Genomic DNA, 27956 nt, shown 5'->3' with positions numbered 1-27956 from the left:
TGGCTAAAATTAGTCCACGGAAAGTTGGGTGTGGCCAAAAAAACAAATCCAGCAAAGAACATAATTATGTCAAGAGCTAAAGATGATAATGTACTGAGTAGGATGAAACAGATTCATCCTCCCAACACTGCCGAAGCTTTAACATTATCACATTGTCATATGTCAGACTGCATATAAATTTTCAACATTATTTATTTACATAAAACATAGTGATATCTAATTAGAATAAACTAAAACGGATTTAAAATGATAAATTAAACCAGCGAACAAAACATCTTTCACAACTTTAGGGCAATCAGCTTGAATTATCACAAACCACTGTGTTAAATGACAAACTTACAAATGTTACAAGAGAAATATGAATGATTAACAATACAATATAACATTATGCTGCTAGGACATATAGTGTTGAAGATAAACTTAATAACAAGAGATGTCAAAATATAAATCTTTTTAATATTTCCATAAGAAGGTTTATTGCAACATAAGAAATCTTTACAATCTACAACAAAACTTAAACAAGTTATTCAGGTATTTAAACAAAAACTGCTAAAAAAAAAAAGAAATATAAGAAATTAGAAGCAAACGTCACTACTCACCAGCCATGTAGGACACATGACGTATTAAGTATTCCAACCCCCTGCCATGTATTACTCACTGCAGTCTCCGACCGAACACCAAATTTCTACATCAATCTCAAACCAATAACATCCAACGGATGCATGTCTAACTAATGCAGAAATATCATAAATATCCCAAATCTGACACACGGCCCGGCCAATCACCAGTCGGAGGCACCAACTCAATGATCATTAAGACCTCTTCAGAATTTCACTGACTGGTTCACAAAGGTGCAACTCTGCTAATAAGCTCAAGCTGAGGTGTCACATCATTGTTTCGTTATCACTAGATCTGCTACCTGCAACACGGGCGACTTTGTTGCTTCCAATGCTGCCCCGCCTTCTTTCAGTTCTCATTGTTAATCCCTTAATCACTCCATGGCTGCTTGTTCCATACATATTGATCCCCTTAATTCTTAACTGTTTTCATTCACGTTTCTCAATGGGCTCTCGGGTTTAATCTTATGGAGTCATAGCTTGAGTTGGTTTACAGAACTTTGGCCGCCCTGTTTTCTTTTTACCTAATTCAGGTGTAAAAGGCTATTGTGTACAAATGGCTAGAATATGTTAATTGTTGGTTAGACATTCAGTATCAGGCATCCATTACTAATGAGGGTGAAGCTAAAAAAAAAAATCGTTTGATTCTGATATTAATATTGAATATTTCTTTAGAAAGTTCTTCAATATCCTGTTAGTGAATATTAGATGAATTGCTGGTTTGGCATGGTGTTTTTTTAGGCTTAAGTTTTTTGTTAACATTATAGAACACTGCTCCTTTCATCATATACAGAATTGGAAAATTGAGCTTAATCGGTTACTTGAAAATCAAAATCCATGACAAATGTTTGGTTTGTTATTCATTTTCTGCGGTTCAAATTATAACAGATTGAACAAAAGTGTCCTGACCACTTTTATATGATCATATGATTGGAAATCATGAAAGAGGAAAATTATTGTTAATTTGAATCAATAGGATGCTTTCATATAATGGACTTGCAACTTTGGGAAAAAGCATGGAGCCACACAGAAATGATTCCCTTATCATTTGGATGATGCATTGTGGGAATGATGTTACACTGTTTCAACAGCATTCTTATCATCATCATCATCATCATCATGTCAGTTTTCATCGCCATCTTCATCATGTTTGTATCATCATAATCAGTGAATAAGTATAAAAAAGTAAACAATCATCATCATCATCATCATCATCATCATCATTACCATCATCATATCCTTATCATCACAAATGAATGACTAAAAAGTATTTTTGCAACTTCGCATGATTTGAACAATTCCTCAGCTGTACAATATAACATACTCTAGAAGTTCCATCCATTGCCTTTGAGACTGTTCAGGATTAGATGAATTTTGACACAAAACCAACCATTGAAAACCTAAAAACAAAAAGACAGCCTTCAGCATGTGTCAAAGGAAGAAACGTGTTTACACCAAACCACCCTAAATCATTTTTTCAATCAAAATACAAAAATATATTTTTATTGTCTTTGTACAACAACAACCTCAATTACCACAATATAATCTCTAACAGTATTTACAGACTGGAAAAAGCTTCTTGTTAGAAAGGTTAACACAATGTCCAACAAGCAACAGCTCCCATTACACAACAATAAACTAGGGACAGAAAACATAGCCATACATCAAAGGCAAATGCAGGCCCCAAGGTAGCTGGTGAAAAACACTGATCTTTGTTACATCTTTCAGCGATCGTGATCAAACATTTGAACTTATATGTATGCAGACCATTTTAAAGTCAAATATGAGCATGGCTGCTTTTTCCGGAATATGACACTTTCTTGTCAAAGTTAGTTTAAGTGTCAATTTGAATACATATCATTGATATGGCTTTGGTAAGTGATGGGAAAATGAAATTGTTTTGAACTGCATCTGCTGAAACAGTTCCTGGCAAGACATGGAATTGATTATGAAGTTTTCCGATTCCGAAATATGAATTATTTACACCATGTATACAAAACAATATTAACTCAACACATGGTTAGGATCAGAAAAATACTATAATTGAAATCCATAGTTTATCTATCTTACCAGCCACTATTCTGAACGTTCATCAATCATTGTAGTCTCCATGAATATCCAGTCAATGAAATTCCTTAAACACTATCCTCCCTATCATAACTCCACATCCAATAATGAAAATGTTATCCATCTTCCTTTACCTTTGACCTCCAGCCACGACACAAATATCTGTCTCCACCAGGACAGTCATAGTAAATTTATCCGTTAAAATATATTCACCGATAGGATTTCCATAGTCAAGCAATGATGTAGGCAAGCCATTGAATGAAGCGAAGCGGCGAGCAGTTTTTCCCAATGACGGATCATAACAAGACCTCATCATGATTAAATGGTTCGAATCGGTAGCAGCTACACTCAGTGTGCAAAGAGCAGGAGAGTAGTCGCTTAAATCTTAATTTCTCTTTGATATTACATTATTCATTTTGTAGCTCAAAAGACCAATTACTGTTGAATCTATTACATTTTCCCTCTCATCTCGAGAACATGCATGCACCCGAGGGGCCTCCATGAGAGAAAGTTTACTAAGCGGTGATCTCAAAACAGGACAACAGGCAAGCACAATTTATCTGGTGTTGAATTGCTTCACAGTCCAAGCCTCCCTAAGCCATGTATTAATGAAGATATTCAGAGACGCAGCTGATCAAGCTAGCCTAAAGGCCAGTCAAATCGAGAAAAACTTTGTAATAAAAAATTCGCGATGACCTAAGAGAGGGCAAATACAGCATTGGGTCAATAGTTAGCCTTGGGGTCCTGCGGAGATACAAGCCCCGCTTTTTACGCTTCTAATCCAAGCAATTAGCACCAAGCCGGGGGAAGCGCACACATTTAATTCTTCTCATGAAAACTAACCGTCAAAGTCGTCATCGCGACATTTTCAGAAAAATATTGCCACGAGATGAGCCTATTTAAAAGATTTTCTCTCAGATAAAGAGGCTGTATCTGGAGCCTGGTCATGATGAAGAGAATTATTGGTGTATATTGTCATGCAGTGTTTGAAGATGGGTAACACAAACAGTTACAACTCTGCTTAGTCACAGCCTTGCCAGGTTTATATCTTCATGGCCCCCCCTGTTTGATGGGACCTGGTGTTGATGGCTTCTCGCCACGGGCAAGGGGAACTGCATAAATTACGTGGAGGCCCTTACAAAAAAATTCCTGATACGTTTTCCTCTTAAGCCTTTTCAGTGTTTGCTGATGATTTCGTGAATTAATTAGATAATCGAAAGTTGATGATGATTTGCGAAGCTTGTCCATATCGTTCATGCTGGTCGACAAACAGTTGATAGGGGATCCAAGAAGCAGTTCTCAATCTAATGCTGTTTTTTGTTTGGCCTGCCCCTAAAGAGAAGACCTTTTATTTGAATTCATTACAATAAAACACATTTTCAATGGAACTACTGGCACAACCCTGTGAGCGGTGAACAATTTGTCGCTCGACTTGATGTCGGCTCAAATGCTTTGAGAGCTTGAGCTTGTTTTCTATAAACTGACATTGTGATCCTGCTATTTTCCTTGCAACAAATAACAATGAATATGATGGAAACTTGGAATGATAAAAAGTTTGTGGTCGATTTCAAAGGGACACTTTTTTGGGTGCCTGATTCAGAATTGTGTGAACACAATTGCCAATTATTCTGTCAGGAGGTTTGCACAATTGTATTGAAAACCGGGCTTTAGTTGAACAAATTGTTAAGTATGTTGATGAGGAATAAAAATATCAAAATCCTCACAACAGAAAGCCCATAACCAGTTTAGAAACAATAAGTCTTATCATATTACCGCTTAAAGCAATCAGATAAAAATAAATCCTTTTAATGTTTCAAAAAGAGTCCAAATTAGACATAAAAGGCTGCAACATTTTTTCCTGTTGCTTTTCGGATATCATTTAATTTTTTTAAAACACATGAAATACAAATACAGAATATGATATGCATTTAGATTTAAAAACAAAACTTTAAAAAAATTATTCAAACCTAGTGGACGCTTTCAACTCATCCTCAACATAAAAGATTAACAAGTCTAGATGGAAACATCAAACTTTAGAAGTGAATTTTACAGATTGGAGCGGAAGTATTTGTAATGAGAGCAAACAGCTTATAAGATACGATGTGTATTGAAAACATCATTACCAGATAATGTGTCATTAAATAACAACCACGCCAACATCATCAATATGCTCAATTCACCATCAAGGAAATTCAATGACTTTGAAATATTTAATGATTGTATAATATCATCGTCTCTCACCCACAACCAGTGACTCACTTTTAATGCAACTGGAATTTGTAAATGATCATATTTTTAAAGTCAGACCTTTTTTATGCATCAGGAATCAATTGCCATTTGATGAATGATCGTGGATCTTGTCCTTGCCATCATCTAAGGATGTGATTTGCCAAAGAGTACAAAGCTAAACTCATGTGGCAGATAATAGCATAGATAGACTTTTGATATTCTGGGCTGCCCAACTTGGATGCATAGCAATGAACTAGGGGTCAGATAACTCTGTATAAAACAGACGGTTGGAGATCGTAATTAAAATTTTCTTCCTCCCCTGGTGATTTTTCACTTGATAATTCCGTCCCCATGGTAAAAGATCCAACATGTTTTATTGAGTTTTCGGTGTTGCCCAAGGATTCCTAACACAGTTCAGTAGTCAAAATGAATGAATTCCCATAAAATCTAATTGTAGGTCCCTTCGTGGCACACGATCCTGATGCAACAGTAACATTTTGACACAAAAATAATCGGACTTTGCCAATTTGAGAACTGCTAGCATGATAAAATGATGAATGTGAGCAACAATGTAATCTTGGAGTTCCGTTCATCTAACTCTCATCCCAATCAACGTTAATGCCATGCTGTTTGGGATTTCAGTAAGAATTGAGATGAACATTTGTCAGAAAGCTCTAATTTCTCTTAACAATTTCTAGTCAAATTGTGCTTCTGGCTTCAAACTTCTATCCATAACAACAATGGTGTCTAGACATCCTGGGCTTGGATTTCTGCTATAAGACTGTTATTCTTCACATGACCTTATCTCGGATAACCTTTGTTGAACCTTATCCACAAACAGATCTTTTGTTTGAGTTTTCTATCCATCACTTTGTGTTTCTTCTTCATTATCGTGTTCCATGTCGTTTTTTGTTTGAAACATAAATCAACATTCTCTCCTAAATAACATTACAATACACCAAATCATTAACGTCTACACATACATTACACAATGAAATCTTAAACATGGCAAACATGACTACTAGGAAGGCTGATTTTGTACTTGAGAATTTATCTTAACATCTTCACTGCAGACAGACCTTCAACCAAGAAACCATAATGATTCAATAAAAACATCAGCGCCAGAGAATAACAAATCTGAGTTATCCACTGAAACTGATTCCATTGAATGAGAAATGCAAAGTAGAGGTGAAAATTAATAAATGGATCACTGAAAATTAGTGATGACAACAGGTGTTTGCCAAAAGGGTAGAAACATGTCCTGCCCTACTGGGTAGCACCCGCCACAACACAATATTGTAATATTAATAACACTTAATATCAGGTATATGAGGACACCTAGTGTTTACTGTGTTTGGTGTGTACTTTACTCATCACACATACGACTGGTTAAAGAATTCTCAAAATTTGTGGAGCTGATCCCAGCACTCAATCATGGCTTCTTGAAAATTGTGAAAATGTCCTAAAACCTATGCCCAAAGGAGGCACACCCATTCCAAAACAACCCAGTCTTTTCCAGTATTTGTCAGAAATTGTCTATTCCACCATGTTGAAACCCTTACCTTCCTGCCGCTATCCGAAACAACCCACATCTCACAAATGACTTTTACTTTCTTTCCGACACACATCAATGACACCCAGAGCCATCAAATAGTGACATTTGACAAGATACAAATATCGCTTAAAGATCGCTATAACAAGCCCGAGGAATTCCCTTAACAGAGAAAAAGCTACAGTTATAAAAATACAATGAAATGGAAATAAAAAGTTCATAAACCACATCCTGAGTCAGAGTTTCCAGCTCTGGCCATAGGTATGTTATTGTTGTCTGTATGCTTTCATCAAACATGTCCTCTACTGTAGCCATTGTTTGGAACACTGTACTGTACAATGCTGTTTTCAAACAATTATTGTATGAGTGATGTTATTTTGTTTAGGCCAACCTTGTTTTATTGTTCAGATAAAGGACTAACTTAGATAGGTCAGCATCTGCTTTTGGAGGATGGAGAAAAAAGGCACCAGACCAGGCAAGGTTACCAAGTCAACCTTAATACTTTATTCACCAAACAAAAATATTTTTCGAAAAACTAGATCTTTACTACACAATGTCTGTAAGAGTTGCAAATGGGCCTAACAGTGCTATATTTGCACACACAAAATATTTTAACTCTCTTTTTTTCATTAAGAATGCAGAAACACAAATATCCAAATTGACAAAAATAATCTCCACATTTTCATCAGACCAGACTAACTTGGGATCCAAACATGAACTTGTGTTATGTGATACATAGATCTAACTTTGGAAGTCAATATATATGTGTACATATCTCAAAAATAAAACAGGTCACAGCCACACTCAAATGTATTAATTACCAAACATGAGAAACCTGCAGCTGGTATCACTTCAACATTAGAACAGCTTCTTCCACAACTTACAGACATCTGGTGGAATTTTGTAATATTGAAACTTGGCATGTGGTTTGTACAATTAATATTCTTATTCTCTTCTATTTCAACTATCACAGTGGGACATATCATGGCAATGAACCAAACATTCATCCAAATGAAATAAAATATGTCACTAACATCAATAAAGTAGGGTCTACACAATCTCCCTGCTTAACCCCAAGTTCAACATCATTAAAACCTTACAATAAAATGTATTATTGTTAATAACAAATCAGTATTAAAGCATACATGTTCATAAAACAACCTGTGATATACAAACCCACAATATATATCGACTTAGGGATGGTCCATTAAATTTAATACCCCCATCATCCTACAATATGTACTTCAAATAAGCTGTCAACTTATGCCCATAAACCATTTAGTCTCATGTTGTCTCATTGATTTATCTTGTAAAATTTTGTGAATGACATACTCCACCACAGTAACAGAGACCATGTAAACCATGTGTGTCCATGAGATGAAGTGTTACTCAACTTAATCCTCTAATACAACTTGTATATGTCCATCCAAGATTAGCCAGAGTGAAAATGGGAGATTAAGTTACCATTTGTAATATCAATATTGCACATATCAAAGTCACATTCTTTTGACAGCCATACTTTCATTCGATGCACAAGCATGAACACTTTTCAAACCAAATGAATATTTCAGTCCTAAAATCTTGGTTAATCCATCAGTATATTTATAGTTATTTATTCAATTAGATAGGGTCTAAAGTCTTTAATGAAATTGTTAATAAAAAAGTTATGATTAATTTAAGAATCATTACTAGCCCAATGTTCTTTAAAGAATATATGCTTAACAATATTTCTCCCTCTTACCTTTAAGTGTCGACACTCCTGGTAAATCCAATTTCACAAAATACCAGTAATTGAAAAAAGAAGTAGACAATCCTGAGAACGACGTATACATGGACATCACACAGTTAAATAGACGACTACAAATGTTCTAGCCATATCCCGAGGCAAGCATAACAAGTAAGCTAATTACAGGTGTAGTTGACAGGTAACCATCCATTTGTCACAACAAAGTCACTCACTATGAAACCATCGTATCCTCTGTGATGCACACCTTTGATGTCCCACCTGACAGGTGCTTGTGTCGCCAATAGCGTGCAATTGACCCAGCACATGGCAAAATGTACATATAATGGGGTAATGTGAAATGTACTCGTGGGAATCAATAGTGATGTATTCATATTTCTTCTCATATAAGTAAAACCAGAGGCTTCTATGCTTACGAGTAATGCAATCCTATTGTTAAGACACTGTTGTGGAGCTATTACATGAACATTAATTGTCAATTTTATTACTTCCTAATTATTAACTTACTTGCTCATCCTTATCTAACAATAGGCAACAACCTTCAAACGAATACTTTTTAAATTACACTTGCTTGACATGATGTTTATGAGATCCTGACAAGGAACAGACAACAAAACACGAAATTGACGACGAAATGCAACACCCTTTTTGCTTTGTAGCCATTGTGCGACAAAGCACGGCCGTGCAATAAACTTGACAAATATGTCCATAAGAAATCTCATGGGAAAGTAATTCATTATGAAAGTGGCACATAATAAATTCAGTATAGTGAAATGGTAGATCAACAACTCTCCCCACTTACCATTAAACAAACAATACTGATAAACTGAATATGTACAATCCCACCAGTGAAATGTCCAACTGTCAAGTGTGATATCAATCAGGTATATATACACGACAGGGAATTTCACTTATTTACACTATCTGTGTTTGCCAGTGGATAATACGTTAGGAGTCACCCAGAGAGAGGAAGAGCACACAGCATTATGTGACAATTGAGAATATGATATCGATAAAATTACTTGGCCGTTCTATCATGGACATGTAATCTATGGGCACTGCGCATAAAAGGTCCCCAGTAGCCAATTTACCATTATACAATTTAGATAAGGGCTCTCGGAAGGTTTCATGCACTCTGGAAATTCGTATATATTCTTAAAGCGCCATGAATGGTGTACCTGACCCTGTGCCATTCACACTGAAACTAAGCACAATGATGGAATTATGTAAGTTCGGTCATTAACTCCTGGTGCGATCACTCAGGGGCTGTTGTCAACACGTTGAGCACTTGTCGACCTCAAGGTTGCCAATTTCATAAAACACGCTTTTAATAGTATCAACACCCTTGTCAATTTCCCAGTGATCTTTGACACATAATATACAGAAGTATTTATTAATTTGATTTAAAACACAAATTAATTATGAAGCAACAATGCTTGTCTAATTACATTACATGAAATATGCTTCATGTAAATATCTTTCCATTTATTAACGTTTAAGCCAGACTAGTTATTTTTGTTGTATAGAAATTACAATGTGAGAAGCCCATTTCTGGTGTCCATGTGAGAACATTGCTGGAATATTACTAAAATCAACATAAAACCAATCCCACTCACTCACTCTAGTACAGACAAGCCTGCCCTTAGCTATGCAAAAGGAAAAATAAAGCTGTTTGTTTGATTTTTTTTATAACATATATCGGTTTGTAGTTTTGTTTTAGAGCACTTTATAAGAAATAGACCTTCAATCCAGACACCTAGTTTTCCTCTTTCTTTTTGCATATTGACCAAGAAATAAAAAAATTGTCAGGCTGTGCTCATGTACATGACCAAGGAATCATCTGTTGGGTACATCACGTTCCTCATTCCTCCACTTTTATACCTCTACCATTATCACTGTTCCTGACATTTTGACACATAGAAATTCTTGCTTTGAGCTTATCTATCTTAACAGTCCCATTCATCTGACCAGTGATCAAACTAGGCATCTTATCCCACAACTTTATTATTTTGCAACGCCCAGAATAATTTTGGAGGCAGCAGTTTCCATCATCTGTGGAGAAACTTAGATTGAAGAGTAGAACAACTGGAGTTCAGTCAATGCTTAACTTAACTTAACATAAGAAACAAGGTCCATTCCACAAGCGGTCTTAGCGCAATGATGTTTGTAAATCCTATACCTAACATTGGCTTACGAAATGCGAAGTGCCAAGATCGCTTCATGGAATGGGACTCAGTAATGTTAACAGTTGTCTAATACAGAACATAAAATGTAGTGTTTCTTATTCTAGAAAACACTGTCAAACCTCTCAGCTTGTAAAGAAGGGTGCAAAATTTTATAAAACCAACTTTCTAAAAGAAAATTAGTAATGACTTCTATGCCTTGGTAAAGTCAGTTCCCTTTGGTGTGGCAGTCACAGAGACGTTCAAATGTGAAACTCTCTTTGATTCACAAAAACAGTCAGTTATCAAGTTACACAACTGTCTTTATTATCAAAAAGAAACCATAACACATCTACTTTGTTGCATAAACTACTCCGTAATTTCTTTCATATTCTTAAGTAGAGGCAACACATCAAACAAAAAGATTTCGCTTTGGAAAATTATCGAGAACCTTCTCTTATCACAATCAAGTAATCAAGAAATGCGTCTCTCATTTTGTCATTGGACGACCAGAGTCCACGTAAATGTGAATAATTATTCAAGAAAGATCAGAGATCCCTTTGTATGTCGTGTTGTTTTCAAACAGACTGGCATTCCCTTAAGAGCTTTTCTTGTGATATATTTTCAACATACTTGACACAATGGGAAGTCCCATCAGCTGATCTATATAAAACTATTGTTTATATCAAAGAAATTCCTCATTGAGAATTCAATAATGCCGATGTGTTATTCTGGAGTCAGTTTAGGTTAAAAAGGGTACGGAGACAATAACTGTTAACACTCCACTCTTTTAGCTGGAAATGTAGCGAAAACATTGCTTAACGTTGTTACACTGGTGAGATGTCAATTTCAACATGTTACATTGTAGATTTTTTGGCAACAGATGTGTTTCCCGAAGATATATTTCTGTCCAAGTACAAAAAAAAATACGACATTTGACAACTGTGTTAATGGATTAGACAAGAAGGGTTGTCATTGCTGAGGAACACAAAGCCAGTGGCTTCCATATCAAAGAAACGCTTGATCCCTTGAATGTGGGTAGACCAATATAATTCGACATATAACAGCAAAATAACTGTCACAATACAAGAATCTGTGACACGTCTTCCTTCAAAGAATGAAACAATCACCTTGATGACCTGCTGAGGGTTTAAAGTACAGAAGACATATTTCATAAATGAAAAATGAATTTTTCGTCAGCTAAGTCAAAGAATATGATGGCTGGCAAGTATGTTATATAGAAGCGGATCCAGGTTTTGCCAAAGGGTGTGTGCATATAATACTCAAGTCATGAAGTGACTAGGCCGAAGGCACAGTTAACATGTAAAGCTTCTGAAAAACGGCGGTATCCTGGATCCGCTAGTCTAGTATCATCTTTGAAAAGGCTACACTAATCAGAACCAGATGGTTGTCATGGTCGCTAGTGTCATCCTGCATATCCGCTACACCAGTTTGGACATAAAATGATTAACTCAAGGGGCAGTTGTAAAGTGTATACCATTGGACATACACAGATTGATAGCTACACAGTCCCTACCTACTTACAATGGAGTTGCCTGCTCATTGTATTTCAAACCTAATTTTGAGAAGACTGTTTCATAACCTTATGCATAGGTTAGTTGATTCTGTGGTTGGTTGTTGTTTAATGTCGCATTCAGCAATATTTCAGCTATATGACGGAGGTCTGGAAATAATCAAGTCTGGACAAGACAATCCAGTGATTGATATCATGAGCAACGATCCACGCAGTTGGGAATGATGACATGCAACCAAGTCAGCGAGCCTGACCACCTGATCCCCTTAGTCGCCTCTTACTGATTCTGTGGAGATGGGAGGTCCTGCTTAATGAAGTGCAAGATATGTATTTCTAGTGCCTGGCATAACACCTTTCCTCCAACCTACTTCTAGGATGGGCTTGTCGACTGAGATGGTAATTTCATAATCCTCTGTGGCCATAATAAATTAATTATCAGATTTTAAAGTACATATTTCAAAAGTGCAATGATGTCATTTCACCAAACTATCATAGGAATATGTGGACCTGTTGATGGATATGATTCACATGAACCATGAACGTCTAGAAGGGCTACGTATTTCATGAAGTAAAGAAAGACAAGAACACATACAGTGATTCTCTTCATCTGTATACTAGGGGATGACAAAAAGACATGAGGTGGGGTGTGTCATAGTGAGGTAGGTGGGGAAGAAAATTTTATAATTAATTCCCTGACATGGGTACAATGTGTGAAGCCCATTTCTGGTGTCCCCGAACGTGATATTGCTGGAATATTGCTAAAGGCAGAGTAAAATCATACTCACTCACTCACTCAATCATTGATAATTAATTCAGTGTGGCCCAGTAATGAACTATTAATATCATTAGGTTCAGAGATAATAAAATGATTTTCTTACCTGGTTACATTTCTTAGGTTGTATCCAAGCTCGTACATTTTGTTCCAGGTAAGCTTGTGCTTGGGCAGCGATAGGCAGCCCCGGTCCGGAGCAGTTAGAGTAGACGTTCTTGCCTTGACGGGTAAACCTGGAAACACAAGCCAAACAACCTTCATGTCAGGAATTTTCAATGAAGAGCAAATAAATTTAGTCCAAACAGTATGAGTCTGACAACGGTACCATTTTTATGCTGATGTTTGATTTTATGAGAGCTTCCAGCAGAACTGATTTAGCACTCGGATAAAATTGTATCAGCTAACATTAAACACAAGTGGCATTAACTGTGGCAGAGTTTCCAGGTGGTCATTTTGTGAATTGGGTATGTTAAGGTCAACGTCCAGTCAATGTAATCAACCCTGGTGTTCACAAATTGATGTTTAACTGTTAATCTCAATGAGTGAAATACAATGGCACGATTTGTCAGTCAGTGTCCACATGCTGTGTGTGATCTTGGTGTCAAGACTGTCCTAACTCCCACAACATACTGTATTAATAGTCATAGGACTAACATCACTTTTATTGTAAGCACTGGAGACAGCTGAGAGTTGTCTGTCCCAAAAGTCCTGCGCTTGTACTAGTCCATATTTGCCAGTTTTATAGTGCTATCCCACTGTGATACCATGCGACAGTTTAACATAGATAACCACTCAGACACATGAACTCCGAGCCGGCCAGTCATTATTTTATCCCCTCAATGCCACACGGTAGGCAGGGTAACAACAAGTTCCATCCTTTAACCTCTTTTGGTATGATGCAGGGGATAGAACACAGACCTTCCGCTCTCCAGGCAGACGTTCTTTCCACTACACCACAAAGGAAGTCCCATATCTATGATCCATTATGAAGCATCAGGTACCAAACAGATATTTCAGGTGGACAAGTTCGTACACTACATTCACACATTCCCATCAGTACTGGAACCTGTTCCACAAGCGATCTGAGCACTTAGATTTAGTAGCTGTGACAGTCTTAGTCATAACCACTATGTGGACTCGGCCCTGGTTCACTGCAAAGGATTTCACCTCCAAGTCCCCAACTCTACAGATTTTCAGCATTTGGACACAAATTGTTAACTAATACATTAATTCTAACAAAAAACATGGCCTGTATGAACTTATGAATAACATAAGTAAAATATGTGTAGTTTCTAGCCCTATGTCTGATCGCCAGTCACTGATGTTATCAGCTATGTACTATAGCTATATTCTATATCACAGCACAGATTGACAAACACCTTCATCTATATCATCCAACATGAAAGTGTCTTTGATACCCACTGGGCAAATAGAACCATGAAATGAAAGACGTATATCCCATATAAACCCGAGCCAATGAAATTCCATGTATATAAACACAGTTGTTGCAAAAAGCGCATACATTACAATTCCCCATAACAGGTTGTCTGATTCACTGAGCCATAATATGGTTCTTTCAGCCATAATAACATCAAGATATCCATATTTCAATAAGTTTCATGAATAAAATTTATAGTTGTCATTTCAAAAATTGATAAAGTCTATAGTGGTGAACATAACTATGTATATATCCTATGAAAATAAACACAAAAGCAATTTAATGCCGGCTTGTGTCTAGACATTAGTGAAGCCAGTTGACACCTTCACCCTCTGGACATGTACATCTTTGCCCAGTAACATTTACAGCAGAATAAACCCCTATGATGTAAATAAACTGAGACTCAAAGGAACCAACTGGTCTACAGCTCTGGCAAGAAACACTGCTACATATCTAGATCCCTAATGACATTGGTGATGACACTGTTTTGTCTACTTCTTCCACATGTAGCCTGTACATTTCACTTGGTATAATGTCAATCAGATATCTAGGTCCCTAATGTCATTGGTGATGACTCTGTTTTGTCTACCTCTTCCATACGTAGCCTTACATTTCACTCGATGTAAAGTCATTGAGATATCTAGGTCCCTAATGACATTGGTGATGACACTGTTTTGTCTACTTCTTCCACATGTAGCCTGTACATTTCACTTGATGTAATGTCAATAAGATATCTAGGTCCCTAATGACATTGGTGATGACAATGTTTTGTCTACCTCTTCCACATGTAGCCTGTACATTTCACTCGATGTAATGTCAATCAGATATCTAGGTCCCTAATGTCATTGGTGATGACACTGTTTTGTCTACTTCTTCCACATGTAGCCTTACATTTCACTTGATGTAATGTCAATCAGATATCTAGGTCCCTAATGACATTGGTGATGACACTGTTTTGTCTACTTCTTCCACATGTAGCCTTACATTTCACTCGATGTAATGTCAATCAGATATCTAGGTCCCTAATGTCATTGGTGATGACACTGTTTTGTCTACCTCTTCCACATGTAGCCTTACATTTCACTTGATGTAATGTCAATCAGATATCTAGGTCCCTTATGACATTGGTGATGACAATGTTTTGTCTACCTCTTCCACATGTAGCCTTACATTTCACTCGATGTAATGTCAATCAGATATCTAGGTCCCTAATGTCATTGGTGATGACACTGTTTTGTCTACCTCTTCCACATGTAGCCTTACATTTCACTCGATGTAATGTCAATCAGATATCTAGGTCCCTAATGTCATTGGTGATGACACTGTTTTGTCTACCTCTTCCACATGTAGCCTTACATTTCACTTGATGTAATGTCAATCAAATTATCTAGGTCGTAAATGAAATTGGTGATAACAAATGTTATATTTGGGATAACACTTTTTTAGATTCTCGTACTTTTTGGGTGGTTGATTATATGCTTGGATTAGAACCCACACTCTCAGAGTCATGCACCTAATTGCCAGCACACAAAAAGTCAGCGATCTAACCTGCTCAGCCACCAAGACTTCCACAAACATGAACATCCGATAACTGGTAGTCTAGATCACATACTTTGTGTACCCCTCTGACAAGTGTAAATTGGCACCGCTCACATGGCTGAAAGTTATGAATACACAATGCCATTTAGAAAGTGGTCAAATGTAACAAATGTTATATTTGGGACAACATTTCTTAGTAAAGTACAGATTCTAGTTCTTTTTGGGGTTGAGTCCTATCTGGGATTCGAACCCACAGTCTCAGAGTCAGGCATCTAATCACCAGGACACAAAGTCAGCGATCTTACCTGCTCAGCCACCGAGACTACAATCAATGGAACTAGGCTAAAAACTAAACTGGTGATGTCCCTCTTTATCTATATGTCTTAAATGAGGGGCGGTCGGATAGCCTAGTGGTTTAAGGGTTCGCTCGTCATGCCGAAGACCCGGGTTCGATTCCCGACATGGGTACAATGTGTGAAGCCCATTTCGGGTGTCCCCTGTCGTGATATTCCTGGAATATGGCTAAAAGCAGCGTAAAACCAAACTCACTCACTCACTCACGCTTAAATGCACATGTACATTTCACACAATACTGTCAATCAGAGAAACTAGGTCAAAAGTGAAATAGGTGACACCACACCTTTTTTCATGCTGTCCACAAAAGTAAAAAATTCTATTTCCTCAGGGTTAATTAAAGGAATTGATTTGAAGTTAACAATGGATTTATACTCGGGAGAAAAAGTGGTTAGACAGATTAAGTTGCTACAGTAAGCCCTTAGTCCCTTGGTGACAATTGGCACTTATTGACTATGCACCTTTGAGAGTGAACACATTTGACCTGCGATTGATTTCATTGTGTTGTCAGGCTTGGGGGTCCCAGACCTCCCTTACGATGGGGTTTGTTGCATGGGATGGGGACACAGTGTGGTCAGTCCATGTGGTCACTACAGCTGAGAATACATCATTTGCATACCATTGACCTGTCGGTCACCGCTGGACATGAATTAGAGATGGTTTACATCCCGAGAAAATTTCCAAATAGAATTTATTATGAAACATCATAGAATTTATTTAATAGATAAATGCGGATGTCACACTTGAAAAATGACTCCTTCAGAATTTCAACAATGAGATTAGGTGAAAGAAATAAATCTCAATACTATGTTACAATTCCAAAACAAATATTTTGTCTAATATGATGATAATGATACAATCTATTACAAAAATGAAAGTAAAAGAAAGACATTTGCAGGATACAGCTGCAAATATGTGTTGATAAGTAAACTGTATTCAATGAAATTATTGAACCCAATATTTGATTTAATATGATTGTTAATGTATTTTTATTTGATTTTTAAGCAATATTTATTTGTAATCAAAACCTTTTTGAGGAAATTAAATCTATTAAATTTCAATAACATGATTTTGATATTTTTAAATCTCTACTAATCCAAACATCCAATTGGTGTTGAAGATATGTATTTGTATTTGGCTCAATTCTTCAAAATCCTCAAACCTAAAGAGCAACTTGTTGGAATCGATTCATGCAAAAGGGCTCAAAGAACCAAGGCATGTATTAAATGAACAAGACATCACACATAATGATACTAAGGAACTTCTGCTCTGAAAATACTTATCAAAAGCCATATGATCCGAGATCGATAACATTGTGACAGACTCCACCAGACAAAACGCATGATATCTCAGTGGCTTCCATCACACAGGAAATTTAATCAATATAATAAGCTAGCTAGGTACTTTCATAGTATTGATGTAATTATTTAGCAGAGACAGGCTGCTATGACATTTTCCATGATGGGGATTATTTGGGGGGCGTGATTGGCACGTTAACTCTTGTAGATCATTCATTTTGCTTTCCGACATATTGTCACTGAATGTTTCTACATAAAACAGTTGAATGATTATTCAATACGATGTTTGCCTTGTTCGACTGAAAGTAAACAGGCCCTGTTTGGGCTATAGATTTGGAATTATTCCAATAACATTCCGATGCCATATGTGGTCTATCGCGGAAACGGCTATCATGATCAAATTGGTCATTGTAAATACATAAGCAATATTCATAATGATGCTTCATTACATGTGTACAAGTTTATATGACAGAAATGACTATCTTAAAAAAAACTATATTATATGAAACATGAAATGTCTCAAAGTCACCATCATAGAGTTACATAAATCAATATTCATTGCAAGCGAGAAAAGTGCTTTGGTATACGTTAAGCAGAATTTGTTCATGCTGTATCGGAAGTTCTCAACTCTTGAAACCAAGATCACAGGCATGCGATTTGGCCCAAATATATCATGCATGGACGTCAGAAAATATTACACAAATATTATTAAGGAAATATGTTATCAACATCAAAAGAAATATTTTAACTTCTCCGCACATTAAAGGAAAAAATATAATTGAATAATTCACCGTTTCCTGGAACTACCCTCTTGCAATGCTGGTCAAGCTGTACAATGAGTGTTGCCCCTTTAAGCATTATGGCAAGCATGCTGCATGTGGAATGCATATTACTCACGTCTCTCCATCGGTTCTCCTTGATCAATATCCCATTCCCTCAGTTCTGTATTCTCCCCTTCTACATGGCCTAATATACCCCTTGCCACCTGTCACAGAAAACGGAACCCCACCACCGAAGGGATTTTTAAGATAAATGTACGATTCTGATAAAAATTTTGATTCAGGGGAGCAAATTTGTTTCATGTCCCTTTCATCAGTTTGATCAGAGCCGTTGCGCATTTCAGGACGTAAATTTCCATCGCTATACGCTATTTACAGCTGTCAAGCTGGCTCAAACTATAGGGCTCGCTGATTGCGGGGTAATCAGACATTGGTTCTATTTATCAATCATCACACTAGTCGAGGTATAAAAAATATTGCCAAGAATTTATGCAAACTTTGCCATCTGATAATAGGAAAGATGTGAGAATTGCCTGAGGGGTATTGAGTCTTGCGGAGTTTTACTGCAGGAAATATAACCCCTCGCCTCCTGCTCTCAAGACGTGGATTACACTTGTTAATAGCGGGTGACATAAAATCTCAACTCAAATCACTGGATCACTAACATGTGGTTCACTGCCCAGCTGTTCCAGAGTTCCTTTTTCTCTTATGAGTTATCTGCCCTTTGTGGTAAATTGACTTTGTGAGTGATCAAGACTTGAGTAATTTATTGATGAAATTAATCATTCACTCTGTTACTGAATAAACACATGTTGCCTAATCCTTTCCAAATGAAACATTTTTTTCACAATAAAAACTACTGCTTTCTTGTTAGTGTTTGTTCTTGTTTTGAACATATTTAACTTTGAACAAAACAAATTTGAACAAAGTAACAGTTTGCATTTTTTTTCATACTGCAAAACTATTACAAATCACATTTCTTAATAAAATGTCACAACAAACCAAAGTACAAAACTAAGTCTTTTGATATCATTAAACCACGTAATAGAAAAATAATGAATGAAATAATGTTAAATTTACACACACACAAAAAAAAGATGCCCCGATATCACAAAAAAAAAAATATATTGTTAAATTTACACAAATACATAATAAAATAGAACCTTCTTAAACATCTGCAATCATCATAAATCATTTCACATATCAACAATCATCTGTACAAATACTTAACAATCACCCTTAGCTGTTTTCTGTTTGTGTGAAAGAAGAACCTGTGAACCTGTGTCAACGAAACACAAACCAATCTGCGCATATCTGAGAACATTGTATCAACACCTGTTCTGGTGAACTAGATCTCTGCATGTGTTGAGGAAGCAGGGGAGCTATGATGTGACCACAAATTAATTAACTGACAGGATGAGGAAGTCGTTAAAATTTAGGAAAATTCATAACATTTTCACTGATTTAAAAAGTTGGGTGCTTTGGGGTATTTATTTTGGTGAAAAACAGAAGAAATTAGGCACTATAATACACACTAAAACTTATTGGAAGAAAGAAAAGAGTATCATCATCATCATCATCGTCTTTGTAACAATGCTGCTACTCTGCATCAAGTGAGTGAGTGAGTGTATTGTATCCATGTGGGGATAAGCAAATGCATCACCAGAATCTAACTTCATATATTCAACAACATTCAACACAAAAATGTTCAGATATCGATGCTAACTAGATACTTTAAGTCTTAATAAGATGCTTTTAAGAAACCTCAATAATGTCTCCTTCTCTTATTTGCAACTGATTTCCTGAAACAAAGCTATTGAAAACTTCCTTCAGTTTTTATCCTAAATGCCAACAGTATTAAACACCAGTTGTGTTACTGAAGGAGGAATGCTAACATGTGGCCAGGGACGTCAATACACTAATCACTTCAACACAGAATCTTCTGTGAACCAAGACCTCTGTTTTTGTTAGATCCCACAAAAAGACCAATACCCAACCTCGAAAAAAGTTGTTTTACTTACCAGGGTCGAAGTAACTTCCATATAATAGAATTTGTGCTTTGGAGGACGATATGGGATAATTGCAATCCACTTCACATTTCCTAACACAATTGCTAGCTAATAGAGATGAGAGAGTTGTCTCGACACCCTTGCCGCCAAATCGGACAGCTTTCAATCAGACAATGCGCTTCGACTTTGTCAGCTTACCTATTGATCTTGCCATTTTTATTAATATCAGATGGTCGGCTGGACAGCGTGTCAAACAAAAGCTCTTAATCTGGGCTGATTAAAATTCACAAAGGCTAGGACCTCTGTGATGTGGTTAATGGTGCACTCTGACCAGTGATGACTGGCAGAGAAAATACCATCAGTGCCTCTATTGGAAGGTCCGCAATACGGATGGTCCATTCAGGATATGGATCTTCAAGGTTCTGATGACACCATTAGGAGTCCCATCTCATTAAGACGTCAATCATTTAATACGGGACAAGTTAACGCAAATTACGCTCGACAAATTCAACGTGACAAAGTTGGAATTTACATGGAATTCTTCTTAAGACTCGATTCCATATTTGGGTATGGATTGCATGGAATTCTATAGTGTCTTCAAGCCAGTGAATTCAACACTGAACCACTGTCATGAGCCATTTGCCAATAAATCTCATATTTTCCACTGACAGTGATTTCTAATTAGCCTGTCAATCAAGACGTAGAAACACAATCAAAGTTTTTCAGCAGATTTGTCTGAACACAACTGACACCAAAAAAATGCCAAAAGGACACCATGTTATTCATCCAACAAAGAGAGAAAGAAGAACATGTGCAACATAGACAAGTGATAACAAAAATGATGGACCTGGAGATAAGTGCTATAATCGGAGGAAATCGTTGATGACTGTAGCCTATCAATATTGATCTGCTGCCCTGCGGTGGCACTGTGATGACAGGATGGCTAAGAACTTTCCCTGGGATAATTGGTTAATTTGGACTCTTATTCAATAGGCAGCGGTACCTTAGAATTAACTGATATAAGCCAGAACCTCATTCTCTATTCTTTAACTATTCCACCGAAACTTAATTTGGTTTTATCAGCACCAGCTGTGATGGTAAGTTACTATCAATAAGCCCTTAAGTCTCAAGACACCATAACCTTTAAAAAAAACTGTTTATTAAGCTACTATACCTATAAGGTTTTATATGCATATTTAGTTGGGGCATCAAGTGATTATTGATCATATAAATTTATTTAGAGGATAGCTAACCTTGGAGGCGATATACAGCAAATATATATAGGATTTCAGTATAGCAAAGCACACATGGAGATTCCAGGTTTGAACCTGTCTCGACTAACATGAGCTGATCATTTTAGACGACTTGCCTGTAATGCAATGGGTGGTCAGACTCGGTGTCTTGGTTTAAGATGTCACTATACTCATTGATGGCGTGGGTCATTGGCCACAATATCAATCACCAGTTTGTCAGGTGCAGACTCAATTATTTACAAAATATCATCATATAGCTTGAATATTGCAGAGTGTGGCGTTAAGCAATGAAAGTTTGCATGTACCAAAGAATCTTAACCTGCTGGGAATCCAGGGTAGAATTGGTCCCTACTCCTTCATATGGACCGTAAGTGATGATGGGGGATTACATGGCATCATACTCACATGGTTGGGTTCTTTGCTTGTGTTTTCAGTCACCGGTCTGTCTGGTCCAGACATGATTACACACCGGCCACAAAAACATAACTGGAATATTGCGGACCACAGCATTAAGCTACAATCATTCACTCACCAAAGTATTCAATTTTGTAATATTAATTTGGCATTACAGGTTAAGGAGATATATAATAGAATCTCATGCGATTTATCAAAGCTAGTCAATCTAAAGATAATTGGCTATTATATTTGTTTGGTGGTTGTTCAATGCACTCTGCAACATTCAAGCTACGGTGGCTGTCTGTAAATAATCAAGTCTGGAACGGACAATCTAGTGATTGACAACATCAGGATCCACAAAATTGGAAGACAATGGCATGCAATCAATCAACTAAGGCACCGAGTCTGATCCATTCTGTTAGCTCCTCCGATAAGCAAAGGTTTCTAGAGACCTAGATTCTTACCCCCATGGATCGTCTTTATTGAGGAACTACATTACATCAAGGTATAACTACACCCTTTCACCTCTAGTTCATTCTCATAAACGTCCAACACTCTAATATTTGGATCTATGTGGTATTATGTTCTAAAACACATGTCAGCATTCTGTCCTCCCTTCAACATGACTACCTTTGTAATCGTAAGAGTAGATTGTTATTGAGATGAATTTTCACTCATGGACATAATGACAGGACAACAGGCACCTGTCAAAGCGAGCCAGACTTTGTGGAATCACCTGTATATTAACCCCTTCATGCCTCTGATTAACATAATCAAGCCATAAGTCATTGGATTCTATTTGACTTGTTAACTACTTTGGAAATATGAAATAAATTGTTCTGATTACAGCACCCTTAGGCTATGCACATGAAATCGACATTTACTGTTAATGATTGCTGATGTTTATTGTAGTAGAATGAGGGAAATTTATCTTAATTTTTTATACATTAATACATAGAAAAATAGTAAGTCAAATATGATATTTTCATAACTGCCATTGGCTATACTGATTTATTTTATTGTTTTATTATCAATATGCCAGGAGGCATGAGGAAAAATTAAAAAATGTCATGAGAGAATTTGATTACAGGTATATCATTTTCATTCCCAATCTCTTGAAATCTATGTTTTAACAAAAAATGACAAAAGTGTCAATGAAAAATAAATTCACTTGAGCACTGCATTTAATTTGTTTGAATTTTTAGGCAAAAATTAGGAAAGGATTGTCAGTAGAACAAGCAAATAGTCTGGTCTACACAAAATAAAACATGATTAGGTCTATCCAAGTGAGTGAGGGAGTGAGTGATTTGATTTTAATGCCACTTCTATTATACCACTGTATGTTTGCTTAATGTGGAATGAAAGCCCAAAGTTATGCACATCTTAAATGTTTACCACTTTGGTGAAAGAACTGCATGGTGCTGACAAATGAAGAATCTGGGACTTGAACCAATGATCATTGGATTCTGGCATGCCTAAGGGACACAACTCTGCAAAGCTAATTGCAGCATCTTAAGCAACCTAGCCACTCATATCCCCCCATCCAACAAAATAACTGCAAATAACACACCCATTGGGAAGAAGGTGAAGAATGGTCTCTAGCTCGGCCTATGGATCGAGTTGTCAGTGCGGTGACCCAGTCAATAGCGTGTCATCATAATCCGACAGCATGGAATGTTGGTCATAATATCAATCACTGGTTCGTATGGCCTAGACTTAAGTATTTACAAGCTGCCATCACATCTCTGGGGGGGTGGGGGTGTAGCCTAGTGGTTAAAGCGTTCACTCGTCACACTGAAGACCCTGGTTCGTTTCCCACATGGGTACAATGTGTGAAGCCCATTTCTAATGTTCCCAGCAGTGATATTGAAGGAATATTGCAAAAGCAGTTTAAAACCCAAATCACTCACTCATTCATACAGCCAGGATATTTGAGAGTGCAATGTTAAACAACAAACCAAATACATACTAAAGCCATAACGGAACTCTTAAAGACTTTGAAAAGCAAAATCAATTCCGTCAACTTTGAGCCACTCCACACATTTCAATTACAGCACCCAGAGGAGACTTTTTCTGTCTTTAGAGTCTGGGAAAGACAAAGTGTTAAGTATTCATTATGGAAAGAACTTAATACTAACACCACATAATTCAATGAACGCCAGATGTGCCATAATTGAATATAAAGTGTTACTCCGAGCTCAAATTAGATCAAACATAATTAGATCTAATCTAATGTGAGACATAGATTAAAACGATATTGCCCTCTTCTCCTTGTCATTTTTCAACAGATATACCAACACTTATTAATGGCTAGAAATGAGATTATTCTTGAACATAAATCACATCTTTTTTCAAAACAAAGACACTTAATGTTCAAAGCGGGCCTTAACCACTCGAAAGAAAACCATTCAAGGGCAATTAACTCTGAAAATGTTTTACAATTGTTTGAAAATCATGTTTATGATTTACAACAAAAGCCATCTTGCTTAGTTCCATATGGATGACAATCAAAGATTTTCCAACGGTTCGAGTTTTATAACCGCTGATTAAAGTCTCAGGTCGGCTCAACTTGACAAGAATTTCAATGAAGCAGAAAAGCGTAATTTTCTTGACTACAAGCATAAGTCAGCCATGTACAAAGACTCACCAAGCTCAATCAGGGTTGCCCCTGTAAAGCTGTGAGGTCTATCACCGCTAAATGAGGGCTAGCCAGGAACTTTTCAGCCATATTTGTTACTCCTTGTCAAAAAGAATTAAGTTGCCAGGGATGATTTAGATCTAAATGTGACATTGTGTTGCATCACTTATCCTAATTACTGTCATTTGCTAATTCTGCTGTAGAAAATTGCACGTCCCACAAACAGCTCTATGGCAAACACTAGCTGGTGGTCGTCCCACTTCATACTGGACAAAGAAAACATTTTGGGTTCAAAAACCTCTTGAGAAGACCGGATGTAAATGTTTTGTTACTCAGAATATTGAAAGAATAAATTATAGAGATTAGTCCTGCATTATACATGAATTCCTTAAATTAATGATTAAAATCAGCACAGAAATACAGAGCAAGCATTAAAGAGAACAAGGCATATGCAAATTTGCAATGCAAGCAAGTTTGGTTCAACTCATTTTTTCTGCTTCTCAAATTGGACAACCTTTATCTATAGAACAGTTAATTTAACTAATTTTAAAAAATTGATATTGTTTCAATTTTTTTTTAAATCACTAAATCACAATATTTAGACCCATACTGAAAAACGGCAACGGAGCTTCCTCCTTTAAATCTTGGTATCGGTGTATTAAACAGTGACTGAGTGCAGAGCAATATGTTTCTGTGATTTAACTGCTCCTGAAGAGATACAGACATATTTACGAAGTTATTGCATACCTAAGTACACCTAGGGACATGAGAGAAGTACATTAATCGTGGTGTTATCGGGCCGAAGGACTTGATACTGTTGGATGGTGAATGTAATGGGCCTGATATACTGATACTGAAGGGGACTTCTTATCCCTACTTGAAAGTTTATCTGGAAGTGTTAGGTCTCTTGAACATTTATTTATAACATATTATCAATTGTTTACCTTGAAAGTTAGCTTTGATGCTTTCTCCTGGGTCAGCCTTCAGGTCAGGTGTGTTAACACACTTTGTGACATTTCCTACGTTCAATATAAAAGTATTTTTCATAGTATTCATTTTTTAAATAAATGTTTGTAGATCATAGCCGTTTGTGAATTTGTGAAATCACCATTACATGGTTTTCTCTTTTTTTATTACTGTAGGGAGTACACTCTGTAAATGGGACTGGGTGCGTTATGCGAGACACAACATTTCTATTTTCTTTGATCTAAATACATTTCACTCACCAGAAATGTTCAGTTGCTTTTAGGGATGTACTTAATACTTTCTTAAATATTTCCTGATTTAAACTTTATTTCCTGCTTTGGTCAGCTTATGGATGCCAATGTAATCAGACATTTAAATAAAAGAGAATCACACACAACACAATCATATCTTGATTTGAACCATTGGACACTAAGTTACAAATTTTATGACTGCTTCATTCAATGTTGCCAACGTGCATGGGCATATCAAGTCAGCAAGAGTTGTTCCCCTTTAATCATCTCTAAGCTTCACCTCAGCAGTAAGTTGTCGATCTGGTACCAGTAACATAACTGCTATCCTGTCTTGGATAATTTGTTTCAGTGTTCTGATAACATGAATGCACTGAACATTTCATATTACAAAATCTCTACTCAAAGAGTTAAAGAGCATCCAATTCTTTCATATTAACTATAGTAATATGAAGGAATCGGGTTTTCTTTAACTTCTTTTGAGAAGTATATATTATCCTGTTGATTGAAGAAATGATTAGTGTTGTTTAAATATTTTGTTTTGAATTAGGGCTCAGACGGGTACCCGGGTACTCGGGTACTCGGGTACTCGGGTCGGGTGGATCCTCAGTAGGACACGGATACCCACAGGACTACCCGGATATAGTGGTTAGTCATGTGATATATTGTTTAATGACAATAACAATCAAACTCCTTGCTTACACTACAAGTTGCTAAATGTTTGCATTTCTTTCTGACAATGGACGCATTCCTTTTGACTTTCATATATTTGAGTAAAGATAAAGCTTAAGTCAACTTCAGTGTATGAATTATCAGATCAGTTTATGAATGTAACAAAGCACTTTTTCCTAGGGCTCCTGTAAAATAATTCTCAACTGGACAATTTGCTGCCAATTCTTGAGACCTACAGCAGGTACCTGGGTAGGGTCGGGTAATGGGGGGGTCGAGTACCCTGGTAGTAAATTTGGACTCGTCCCAACCCTAGTTTGAATATACTTTGCATTCACAATTGAAATATTTCAATAAAATATCATTTCTAGTCATTTCGTCATCTAAACAACTGAATCCCCACAGAAATTATTTGACCTCTACAACAAACAAACAAATCAACAGTATTGAAACAATTATATGTTGACAGTAAACACAGATACAAAATATGATACATGTATTTGCCAAATGTCACTATGGTTAGAATTGATCTTCAGCAACCCTTGTTTGTCATAAGGGGTGACAACGGTATCAGAGGTCAGGCGCAATGGCTTGGTTGATGCATGTAATCGTATCCAAGTTGTGCAAGTTGATGCTCATGATGTCAATCACTGGATTGTCTGGTCCAGATTGGAATACTTACTGACCGCTGTCATACAGCAGGAATATTGTTGCAGTGCAGTGTTAAACAAATAATACCCCAAGTCTCACAAAATCGTGAATTTTGTCAGTTCTTATGACAAGCATGGGGTACAAGGGATCTATTGTGACCTGGAATCCCAACAGTGGTCCCCTAATAAGTGTGAGTGAGTGAGTTTGGTTTCACGTCGCTTTTAACAGTATTACAGTTAAATCACAGCGTGTCAGCTTAATGTGGGAGGAAAGCTAGAAGTGATGCAGGTCATAGACATTTACCACTTCAGTGAAACCCAAAAGCATGTATGGTGCTAACAAACCAAGAAACATAATTTAGGTAACCGGGATTCGAACCCACAATCATAGGTTTCTAGGTGCCCAGGGGACGCAACTCTGCACAGTGAACTGCAGCGCCTTAGATGACTGGGCCGCCTGTGCCCCCCCCCCCCATAATAAGAACTTATGCACACTGTACTCTCTACATCATATTGCACAAGCATGTTACAAGAGGAACCTCATACAGGGGATCTGTGTTTACAATGTGCGCCATGGCTGATTGTGCATCTCCCGTATGCAACATCGCATACTACTCAAAAGAACTTAAGGACCACCGATTCTTTCTCATTACTACACATTTCTGGTGTCCCCTGCCGTGATATTGCTGGAATATTGCTAAAAGCAGCGTAAAACCACTCACTCACTGATTACAACAGTTAATCTTTCATGCCATGTCAGATAAACTATAGTGATATGAAAGAATCGGGTCTCCTTCAACTTGTTTTAAATAGTATATAATCGCTCATGCTATCAACCACTGGTTTGTCTGTCTGACCCAGTCTCAGTTTATCTGCATATTGTCCCAGTTGCAACATAATTGTAAGTGATATTGCTAAACGTTGCAAAATACAACATTCGTTATTATTCCCTTACAACAGGCCACAATAATATTAATTCTTAAGTCATACGATACAAAAAAACCACTTTGCCAACTTGACTAAATTTCACTCAAAATAGAAA

The 27956-nt window shown here is 36.8% G+C and overlaps 1 protein-coding gene across 6 annotated transcripts in view; it reads right to left on the bottom strand.

The window, feature by feature from the left end:
- The window catches only part of LOC124137030 (kinesin-like protein KIF26B), a 324882-nt gene that overhangs the window by 112191 nt on the left and 184735 nt on the right, over positions 1–27956 (bottom strand). For all 6 annotated transcript variants that reach the window (XM_048403869.1, XM_046503131.2, XM_046503128.2 and 3 more), the window contains one exon: positions 12784–12910. In XM_048403869.1, the coding sequence (XP_048259826.1) occupies positions 12784–12910 (127 nt within the window). The remainder of the gene's footprint in view (positions 1–12783; positions 12911–27956) is intronic.

The sequence above is a fragment of the Haliotis rufescens genome, unplaced genomic scaffold, assembly GCF_023055435.1.
Source record: "Haliotis rufescens isolate VD_foot unplaced genomic scaffold, xgHalRufe1.0.p SCAF_3, whole genome shotgun sequence".
Taxonomy (NCBI): domain Eukaryota; kingdom Metazoa; phylum Mollusca; class Gastropoda; order Lepetellida; family Haliotidae; genus Haliotis; species Haliotis rufescens.
Note: the sequence above shows the minus strand (reverse complement) of the source record. Positions and strands in the feature narration are given on the sequence as shown.